Source organism: Echinococcus granulosus (assembly GCF_000524195.1).
Source record: "Echinococcus granulosus chromosome Unknown EG_S00078, whole genome shotgun sequence".
Classification (NCBI taxonomy): Eukaryota; Metazoa; Platyhelminthes; class Cestoda; order Cyclophyllidea; family Taeniidae; genus Echinococcus; species Echinococcus granulosus.
In genome coordinates, this window is record NW_020170458.1 from 23,715 (window position 1) to 35,180 (window position 11,466).

General features: G+C 44.8%; 2 protein-coding genes across 2 annotated transcripts in view; both read left to right on the top strand. All coding sequences in view use genetic code 11, as the record gives it.

The window, feature by feature from the left end:
- Positions 1 to 2,303: 2,303 nt before the first annotated feature.
- On the top strand, positions 2,304 to 6,973 carry EGR_07459 (hypothetical protein; the record flags this gene model as incomplete). Its single annotated transcript, XM_024496708.1, has 3 exons — positions 2,304 to 2,492; positions 3,590 to 3,735; positions 6,877 to 6,973. 3 exons carry the CDS (start codon positions 2,304 to 2,306, stop codon positions 6,971 to 6,973), a joined length of 432 nt encoding a protein of 143 aa, XP_024348848.1.
- A 2,506-nt stretch (positions 6,974 to 9,479) lies between these two features.
- The window catches only part of EGR_07460 (hypothetical protein), a gene marked incomplete at both ends in the record, with an annotated part of 2,664 nt that continues 677 nt past the window's right edge, over positions 9,480 to 11,466 (top strand). Inside the window, 2 exons of the mRNA XM_024496709.1 lie at positions 9,480 to 9,794; positions 9,828 to 9,998. Of these exons, the coding sequence (XP_024348849.1) occupies positions 9,480 to 9,794; positions 9,828 to 9,998 (486 nt within the window). The remainder of the gene's footprint in view (positions 9,795 to 9,827; positions 9,999 to 11,466) is intronic.

The window sequence follows — 11,466 nt, forward strand, 5'->3', positions numbered from 1 at the left end:
AGGTGGTCGTGACGGTGGTGCCACTTGGGATCCCGACTCGCCAAACTTTCAAAACCAAAAAACAGGTGTCGGTTTTGTGGCTTTTGGTATAAATCTTGAATATAGCTCGGAATTCCCTTACGGTTAAACACAAACTCATTGAAATTTTTGAATGATTCCGACTTGCTTATTTTGGTTTTTTTCAGACCTAATTATTAACAGTTAATTGCAAAAGCTTTTACCATCCGGTTCTCATATGGTTCCTCCTCTCGTAAAACCACGGATTTTCTTAAATCAAACACTCCCCACCTACGCTGGAGTGGGATTCAGTGGCTCCGATCAAGTCTTCACCCTTTCTTCCGCCCGTTTTTCACATCTCATGCGAGCATCAACCTACGGATTCCTAAATCGAAGTTGAAGCGACTAATGCGGGCACACCTTCTACAACAAGACGGAGGACCAGTAGGACTAACGCAGTGCCAGTCACCTCACCTTATCACTCATGTCTGCACTGGACTACCTGATGTCACGGAAGGAACGGATGGAGATGCCGCATGAGGTGAACCTTCTTCTTCAGTGGTCCTTTTAACACCACGATCAGTTTTCCGCAAAGGATTTGGGAGATTGTTGGTGGCGGAGGATTTGATGGTGCACTAGCAGACCGACAAACAGTCCGACTGTGCGTCTCATTCTAACTCCAACAAATTAAAATATGAGGAGTGGTGTCACGGAATTGATGTCTCTCTATTATTCCAATCCTGAATTTACACGCTTGGCACTGGAAAGTAGTAGAGCGATGCAGAAGAGTTGGGAGGAGAGGAAAGGCGACTAACGCGCTGGCTGCCTCTCTGGTTAAATGCATAAACGGCTAGGTGTTACCCTCATCAAGCAGTTGATGGGATGTAGTCGATCTCTTCGCCACTTCATTCCCTCCACTACAATCACTTACACCTGTTTGCTCCATTACAACTCTTGAGGATGGCAAAGTTGATGTCAACTAGCGGCCTGTGATGGCAACAAATTTGCGCAATTCATCACCGAGTATCCGGTTTGACTTCCTATCTGTAGCACATTGTTCGGTCTCCTTCCATCTGCCTTGGACTTAAGCTTGAGCTGACACCCTAGTCACCTTCATTCCCCCCACCCTTATATGTACACTGAGTTTCTCCCATCAGCCGCTCTTTCTCATCACCGTCCAGGATGGAATGGGCTTCCCCACCTTTGCACAATACTTCATCCTCATCTCTGTTACTTTCCCACATCCCACACGGACATCATCACGTCGACGTCCAACCCAAATTTCCGGTGGAAGATGTAGACACACCTTCTCAGACACAAGTAAAACCTAGCCGGAGTAACGTGTTGGTAGTCACCTCACCCACTCACTGATGTCTGTACTGAGCTGACCTGTATCAGAGGAAGAGAAGGAAATATCACATGAGTGGAACCTACTAGTTCCATCAGGTCTTCTGCGGCAAGTCAGTTCCTCATGATGGATAGGAGAAACTGGAGAAGGGAGAGGATTTGACCGTGTGTACTAGAGCCGATACCTAAGCCGACTGTGCGACGATTTCTACATCAAATAAATGAGAAACGGTTAATCAAGTGGAAAGCCTTAAGAGTCTATTCCATTTGCAAGGCTTGTCGACTTCACCGATCTGCGTTTATCTCTCGCATGATGTCGAAAGTAGTGAGAATCCGTCATCCACGACGCTGCCCAATATGGCGAAGCTTGGCCGTGAGGGTATTGCATATTTAGATGCCTTGTCAACATTCTCAATATTCAACAGAGGAAAAGAGAGCTCTACAATCGTCTCTATAGCAAATGGAACTGAGATGGAATCTTCTGTTTGCCATTGGCCTAACCGCAGTTGATGGCAAGCTTAGACTCTCCCTGTCCGTGGTAGTGGATCAAGGAAATTGGACGAGAGCGCGAGGTTCTAAATGAGACATTGTCTGGAAGACCCAGCCTCTAGGCAAACAAAAAAGGAACGATTTCCACATGCGTACAAATAAGGGGAAGAGCGAGTGACCCTTGATACACACCACAGGATTTCACATATCATAGTCCCACATACAGCTTACAATGAATGCTACTCAATTCATTAATCAGTAGTGTGACCACTGGGCACAATAGCAGTACCAATTTTGCAACTATAATCAAAAATTACACCACAGTTTCCATTTACTTGACCTTTAAGTGAGTTGTTAACACCAACTCTTATTTGTGCCATGGAAAATTGGCATCAGGATATAGGACTACGTGTCATGCTACAAAGTTGACAGCCTACCCTTTCTTCGGTGATTTGTGTGTCCAGCACCCAATGTACATCACTCCAATGCAGTGCTTGTGTATGCTTGTTGGTACTTTGATGATCAAATTATTCTCCGATCGGCAGGCTCTTTCCTATACCACATCTTTACTTTGTGATGGTGACTCGACGTGTTGTTTTAGCTGTATCAAGGAAATGGTGCACGTGGATTGGTGTGACGGAGCAGCCCTGGACACAACGGTAAGGCTTCTCTGTGCTGCCTGCACCAAAGTAATTGGAGTAAGAGGGGACTAACATCAACTGGTCAAGTGTTTACGAGGGCTACGAGAGCAACGGACCAGTGCGTTGACCTCACCACCCTTCCAGACAATCGCCATAGGTGTGGGGTTTGAGAAGTGTCCACGGGTCCCGAACATTAACCGACACAATGATTTGTCACAATAGTGGGTGATGGGAGTAAGCCCCGCATATTGACGTCCAAGTGCAAACTGATTCACTTGGTAAGATTACTCAACGACGCAATCTCTCGCCTGCTTTACACTGCTCAACAGCTTGCTTCAAGGAGATGCGTCCGGTTAAGTGAGATGAGAAGTGGAAAAACCCACAAGTTTGTATTGCCAAATTCGACCTTCTTCCTATTTTGCCTACTCACACGCCCACTAACTGTCGCGATGGTAGTGAGTACCTACATTCCCCACTACTGCTCGCGTCCAACCTCCGCGATTGCATTGTTGTTGAATTGCGCAATTTGACAGGCACACGGTTGCGCAAAGCGTCATTTCCAGCATTTCGTGCATAGCATTTAATAATGACAACGAGATCAGCGACATCGGGTTCTCCCTAACCCTGAACCTAGCTCTGTTTTCCATCCATCGGTTTCGGACTTTGTCAATCCGCAAGTGAGGTTTACGGCCGGTAAGCCTCAATGGCTGAGTAGTTGAGTGTCACATTCGTAAATCGGGGCTTGCGAGGCCGTTGGTGTGGATGCCGATCACGTCGTGTGATATCAAGGTATCCTGTTAGAAGGAGGTAGGAATTGCACGTCCTCCTGATCGCACCTTATTTTACTCATTTAAAAGTGAAATCCCACTCATGTGTCAAAGAAAAGAAATACTATTAGACTACTGCTCCATCAACTGGACTGTGGAATCTGAACCCTTACGTCTCAACCTCCGCCCTGGGTGTGAAAAACCATGGCAGCACGGTTGACCGATTTGCAGCTGCAGTGTCACCAGCGCGGAGACACGGCTGATTCCCCCACCCCACCCCCTTACTGCCGCTTTGATTTGCCGACTTCTCGAAGTGAGTACTACCTACACCTACTTATTCGATTTCAGCGTCCACCACCTGCATGTTGTTGGTACTGGAATTCTGCAGCTGTAGGAAAGATTATCGCAATTGACTGGCTTCCAGGGATTTTTGGCCAAGCCAAGGTAGATGACAGAGATGATAACCCACGTGGGCTGATCAAGAAAAGTAGAAGGTAAGATCTCCATGGCAAATACTAACAAAGGGCGGAAACAGCGTTCGCACCGCGAAACCTCTGCTAATTTGCAATACCTCGTCCTAGTTGTGATGTGGCAGGCGATATTAAGAATGACCTTGTCGCGGTAGAATCAGATGCGCTTCCATCAGTCTACTTTTCCCTGGATATAGGAACTTAAATAGGATCTGGGGAGTGAACTTCAAGCGAAACGAGAAATCGCATTTCGATTGCAGATGAACCACATCGAAAGATTTCTCGTCCTAATTGGAATAGGTCCCAATTTTACCGGCTTGAGTAGGTTGTTTGCAAGGACCGACAGAATGTGGAGGTAGCCCCCAACGCATAATTATCGAATAGGGGTGACGACAGGGCTACACAAATTCCCAATAGCTGTAATGAAGCAGACTGTATCCTGTGTATCAGCCCCAGTCCCTTTGCCAAGATCGAGCAAATTCTCTTTTGCTGTATTGCTTTGGTATAAGCACCTACTCATCCCTTAATTAGTAGTTGAAAGTGGCCCATGCGCACACTCTCTCTAAAAGAAGTAACGGTTGAGGTCGCACGCCATCCAAATATACCCATTAAGAAGACAAATAAAGAGAAGCTGTCAAAACATCTGCTTATTATCGGCAATTAATTCCTTAGGCTGTTCCCTGAGGGTCGCTCAAATAGAACTAGTAGCATGATACCTTGCCCCTCCGTGCCCTTTACCCTCCTCGGGACGCTCATATTGGCTAAGTAGTATGACGACTGCTTTCTCGATTATTTATAATGTCAAAAGCATTCTGCTGCTCCCAATTTGAGTGGCCAGAACTTATAATTTCCCGCATAGTACCTACAGAAAGGGCTTAGCGATGTTTCAGAAAACAAGATAAAAAGGTCGGAGATGAGTCATCACACCTATTGAAAGGTCCCGCACCCACCCATTCCTCCGCCTATGTGCCCTGAGTCCTGTGTTCAACCGTGGTCATCTCAACTTTGAGTCATCGAACCCCGAGCAGTCGCCTCATTCATCTTGAGGCTGCTAAGAATCCCTGCTATTCGACGTGTTTCTGCGGCCTGAGTTGAAATTTTGAACCAACTGATATTTGCCCTCTGAAAGTAGGAGTGGATGCATGCTGTCGTACAAAATTTGTCGGCTTCACAACCACCGCCTGTGTGATAAGCGAATGTGCTAAAACTATGCCAAATAGGAGTGAAATTGAAGCCCAACACCATCAATGTCGTCAGATCACACAGTTCTATTGAAGTACATCTGGATATGGTCGGGTAAATCGAAATAGGACCTTGGGGAGTAGTTGGATTAGAAAGGCTAATGGACGACAACAGCATAGACCTGCTTTTATTGACAGTTTCTTACCAATAACCAAGACAAGCGAAAACGGGGCATTCGAGATGGCATCATGTTGAAGTTAGACAGCTAGCTGGATGAGGTGGTCAGTGCTGAGTGCATGAGCCCAGGGTAGATGGCCACTTTTTCCCCAGGCGGTCAGCTCAACAATCACGTGTGGAGGTTTGGGAAGGAAAGGGGAGGAGGAAGATGCGGTAGAACAGCCTACCATTCAAAAACATTCTCCGGTTGTGTTTCACATCCCGATTGACGAAATAACCCGTTGACATTTGCGTCAAACAGAAGTGGAAAATAATGAACACTATCAAGATGGTGGATGCCAAAACCATGGCAAGTTGCAAGAGGTTTAAGAAACGACCATCCTGATGACTATCCATTTGTTGCTCGACCGCCCAAAATGGGACGAGAAGCGCTTTCATTATTTCAACGTTCAATTCTCAAACGACCGAATCACTGCCCTCACTTCTCAAACACGACACAAAGCCATAGGCGGCGGGTGGGCAAAAAACACTCGTCTCACAAACCCTCCCCGAGAGATAAGGGGGAAAGGCTTTGCTGACTTACCGCCATCCCGCCTGTTCGCCTCATTTGTTCCAAGACATTATAGGATAACACATTGGAGCGAAGTGGAAACGGAGGTGTCTGTCTACGTTCCTTTCCCTGACATCAAGCTTGACGTTGTCAACTTTCCGTTCGCCCCTCATCCCACTGCGAACCTAACCACCTCCAACAGACACATGCATCGATGTGTCAGTTTAAAGCCAATTACTTCCATGATGTCAAAGGTGAAGCTTAACGAAAAAGGCAGCTACTTTTTGTACAGTTTATTGTAAATAATGAAGGAAGACAGGAGTCGGTGATTAGAGTTTGCAAATACCAAATAATATAATCATTATTCCGCCATCTCTGCAATGAACATGTAAAAGACTAACAGCCTGTCGAATTTCATCCAACAGCACGATCTAATTCGAGAGGGGGGGTGGAGGAGGGAGAGGAAAAAGGAAAGGTTGACTTAGCAATAATGAGGAAAAAAACCAAGGAGGAAATCAAGCGAAAAAGGGGTAGTCACTGCTTTAACAACCTATTTTACCCACCTTCTAGTCTCTAACGAGAAGGAATAACCTAGTTTACAAAACACCATGGAAATAAGAATTACGAACAGATCGCTCGATCATCTCTAATCCCTTTCATTTAGGGACTACATACGTACCCCATCATCCAAGTTTTAACCAGTCGTGAACCGTTAAGTTTGAAAGATCACAATCAAAGGCGGTAGTTCGTTAGAAGCTTCAAGTAGAAATAAAGGAAAAAATGAAAATTTACGCGGTCATAAACTGCTCCAAGTTTTGCGCTTGCGGGTGCTGCAATCTCGTCCACTCCATCAGGAGAAGAAGGCGATCTACTCCAAAACTAAGCGGCTGCTGCAAAGTTTACCCTCCTAAGAAGGGGAAATATATCTCATCCTTATCCTTATTCGGAGAGTCGATGGTTTACTTCGTACCAGTCGTCTACAAGAAAGACTATGGGGAATCAATGTGGATTTAGCCTCAAAAACTGGTGAGGAAATTATCATTTTCAATGAGAAGATAGAGTAATTAAATAGGTGAACAGTTGGAGTGAACAGCTCAGAACTGCTACATTAATGGTCACCTGGAGAGATGGAACGGAATAAATTCACCAACAACAACATCAGCATTATTTAGGTTGCCGAAGTTAAGTCAGGGAAGGCTTGAGTGGGCCTTGTCTTTGCTACTCTCCCGATCTGGGATCTTTTTGTTTTTTTTCAGATCTAGTCTGAAGAAGATTAGCCGAAGGAAGTTTGTCTTCTTTGCTACTTCCCCCCTCCGTCAACCCTGTGTCATTACCGAATCCGAACTGAAATAAATTTGCCAAATTACGGTGACGATATGAATGTACCTCTCTCTTCAGTACCACCACTAGATTAAGGGGGAGACCAGAATTCCCGTGAGGCGTCAAAATAGCAGTAATTACTTAGATGCTAAACTAAATATCAGTCTTCTGGGAATCATTGACAGATTTATGGGCAGTCTGTTTGCTACTTCCTTATCATGATCACATCGAAAGTGAAGCTAAAGTTAGGTGACCGAAGCAGAAATGGAATACATGGTTAAGATTTCGTCTCCTTCTAAAAGACTTGAATATTTTTCCCTGTGACACTTACCACATCTGAATTTTGAATCAGTTTTAAGACGAGACTTTCCAAAGCAAGAACCTTTTGCCTAAAGAGCAATTCCTTTTCTTGCCTAAGTAAAATTGGGAAACATAACCAATCAGAGATGTAAGAAGAAAAATCTCTGCCTCGGTCGTTTGGGATGTTACAGGCAAAAAGTTTCGCGCATGTTACCGGTCGAGATAGAAGACAATGAAATAGCAGCATACGAACTACTTATTCAAAAACGGAAATTCTTTCTTTAAGTATACATAAGGGGATCTCTCACCAAAAAACCTGCACAGCTAAACTTGGAAGAATAGATGAACCCATAAAAATAAGGTTATTCCATGTGGTAAAGGCCTTCAACGCCAAAAATAATGAAAAATTGCGTGTTTTTAATCCAAGACCTATTTCCACAAACCTTGTTAGAGAAAAAGGACTCATTCAGTCTCTACAATGGGCAGTAAAATGATGACTTGCTGATTCAAGTGAACACACCAAACCCAATGTGCCTGAGGTAGTGCTGGTGAGCTGCCTCTCCACGGGGTCAAGTATCATTCGCAGAGTGGAGTTTGCCTCGAAAATCTAAAGTAAGAAGTCACTGTTATCGCAAAATATCCTTACTAGCTGGACAAAAAAAGTGCACAATTATTGACCGGGAACTGTGCTTTTAACACCATCTACTTCTAAAATGCGAAAGGAAAATTATACCGCAACTAATGTTTCCCATGGAACGGTTCACCTTATCAACGACCCTCCTCTACTATGAGGAAACCAAAAGAATTTGAAACATAAATTCGACCAAATATCATTTAAATGAGCAAGACCAAAGGATCAAATGCCCACCGATTCATCGCAAACTGAAGTGGAAGGATTTGATGATGCCTGGCAAGTGGGGCAAATTATGGGAAGACTGGGCACAAAATACAGTGAATGACATTAAAGAGTATTGGCTTACAACTCCGTACTAATCTTGAACATGCTCTTCAAAGAACCGTTCAAAGCTGCCGCTAGCACCCTCCCAACCCAGCATCAGCAATACAATGAACTTGTTGCGCGACCATACTGGGCGCGTATAGCGGGGGCTTAAATAAAGCTACGCCCGAAAAATAAAATCGTCAGTATTCTGTGCATTTTTCATGCAATGTTGCTATTCTAAGCAAGCTTTTAAACACAAAGAGTGTTTTTGGATTTTAATTTATGTCACTTAAAAAGCTTTGATGCACACGTAATTTTGGATTGATTGGATTATTTCTTTTTAATTTAAATAACTTTTACTGCAGACTATATCCTAACATCTTGCAAAAAATTTATTTTAGCGCCATTGATCAACAGTAAAATTGCAAAAACTGCAGAAATTTGGATAGAAAATACATTACAAACACCTTAAATATCTTAGAGGCTACTGCCATGGTTCCGGGTGCGAATGCAATCTGAGCAGATTTAAGTGCCAACTTTATCAATCGCAAGGTTTGACAAGCTGCCAGCCGCGGCGTTGTCTTTTGGATTCATAAGCCAGAGTAGTTTCGAAGAACACAATAACTGATGCACAGATCTTAGGAAGCATTAGCATGGTCTAAAGATCTCTAAGATCTGTAATCCCTGCGTAGCACCTAAACAAAATATTGACTCTCTACATTATCGTCTCTTTTTTTAGCCCTACCCATGTTGACCTTTCTGCGTCCTGCATCACAACGTAGGCGGTGGTGTTGGAATCACGGATTTCGATCTTTTGAAACGAGTTTGGCTGGTGTCGACACTGCTGTAGGGTTCCAATCCTTCTAGAAGATCCCAGACCTATCCTGATCATTAAAATTGATGACGCTGATGCATCTTCTTCCGCGGTACTCGATTTTACTAGCTCTAGGAGCAATGCTGTTGGTGGGATTGTAAACTTTGAATGGTTGCTGTTGCTACCGGTGCCAGTGTAAGTGAGTGACAACAGCTGCCCTAACATCAGGATTCAATTCGAGTGAAGAATCTGGTGCCATTTTAATTTTCTTGCCTTTTGTAACTGTCGAAGAATACAGAGGACGAATTGCTCCCCTGGACTCTGGAAGATTTGACGAGCCAATTTTCAACATCGCCGCTAGGTCGCCAAGAAAATGACACATTTGTGAGAACTGCATGCCATATGTTGAATGGATCGTAGGCATAAGGGGAGGGGTAAGGTCACGCTTGGATGTGTGCAAAACACGATCTGTAGATGAGTTGGTAATGACAGGTCTGACCAGGCAGTCGTTGACGGAAGTTGTTGCTTGGCTAAAAGTATTCTTAGCAAAGTTACCTGATGGGTTGGACAAAAGGGATGCATTCTCGTCGAGCCTCAACTGTAAAGACTGCGAAATTGTACTTGATTGGGGTTTCGTTCATGCGGTTAATGATGCAGGAGTGGCAGCAAATGGTGCTATAGGTGGATGGTTTGAGGTAGCAATGGGCATTGGCTTTGAGAGGATTCCCTATCCATTTGTTCTAGCCACTAATAACATTGAAGCATTCGCATTAGAAGAACAGCTCATCAATGCTGCTGTGGTTAGCCAATCGACAACATTGGACCTGGCGTAGGAGGAGGGCACGACAGCCAATACAGTTGGCTTCGTCGACGAAGCAGCAGCATCAGTTGAAGTTGACGGTAAGCTGAATGGAAGAGAGGAGAATCGGGGCACCTTCATGGATCACATCGGGAATGTGAACGTTGGGAACGTGGCTAACCCTCACACCGCTCGTGGCGTTCGAGTAAGTGGTGCTGGTTATGCCCAACTCAGACTACTTATTCGGTTTCAGCCACGAAAACAAACTAACTTGGAGCGTGAGTGATAGTTAAATCCTTAAAGATGAACAAAAGTGACGCAACTAGGCCTTATTCTACTTAAAAAAGCAGTTCTTAAGTAACAGACTTGGCTAAAGGAGGGAAGTCTAGTCAAAAGAGGCACACAACAGTGCTAACCGTGTATTGTTTAACTCATTTCATCCCGACAGCCTTGAGGGATTTTTCCCATTTCAAACTACTTATTTGGTTTCAGTCACTCACTCAAGGTCACTAAAATATTCTCATGCAGATTTTGAACGGATTTTTTTATTTTAAAATACGACCTGTGTCACGTCCCTCATCACTAATGTTACTTAGGCAACCTGAAGTGAACACGTTAAACGGAAAGGGCTGTAGTCGGTGCGACCTCAAACACTACCTGCCGAAACTGACTACTTCACTGCAGTACAACAAGAATCGTGGACTTCCAAGTCTCCGTGAGGTCTGCCACCACCTTGATGAAATTTTGCCTAGGGGACAGTGACTCTCATTTCATTGGTTGGAAGCCAAGCTAACCACATGCTGAATCTGCGAAGAGTCACTACGAAAAGGCCGATGGGGTAGGTGCCAACATCTGCCGAGTTCTCAGGATGGAAAGCGGTAGCCAGCGACAGTTTGAGAGCAAAGAGGACCGTGTGGAAAGGCCGTGTGTCCTCCACAAGATGTGGTTATAATGCAGAAGAGAATGCGTAACATTGCCGGGATGCGTCTCCATCTTCGAGATGGGCCTCCGCCTGATGTCCGTCGCCTCGCAGAAAATAGGCGGCGCTCTGAAACCCTTCACAAAGCCACAGCATGTGCCACCATTAACGAAGTAAATGTTACTCCAATGCATTGTGTCACCTTCATAACCGGGTCGCGGGTTACGAACCCCTGTGGTCGAAGGAGAGGTAATTCGAGTGGAGGTCGGGATTAACGAACAGAGTAAGGAGAGGGGGGTCATGTAGTAAATACGAGGACTCCTTTCTCTCCAAAACCCAGATCACCGCATCCTGAGGCCACAGCCTCCTGCGCCGTGGCCCATTTGTTGGCCACAAGGGCTCGGGGTACCGTAAGGGAATTCCAGCCCCATTAAGCGAACTTTTTACAAGACAGAAAGGCCGGATGAGTCGCGACCCCGTGCCGCACCACTGTCACGACCACCCATACTACTTACTTAATTTCAGCAAGCCAACATAGGCTAAAGAGCGGATTGAGTCCTCTCCCAGGAATTCTACCCATTCAAGCCACCTGCACTAAACACTAACGTAAACATGCTACTTATTTAACATCAGTCTACATCAAAAAGTAGGAATCTATTCGAAAGGAGGCAAAATGCAAGTAACAGACTAATTTATTGCTTTTTAGTTTCACTTTCAAACCCGCCAATGCGACACTGTCAGTAGAAGGTTGCAG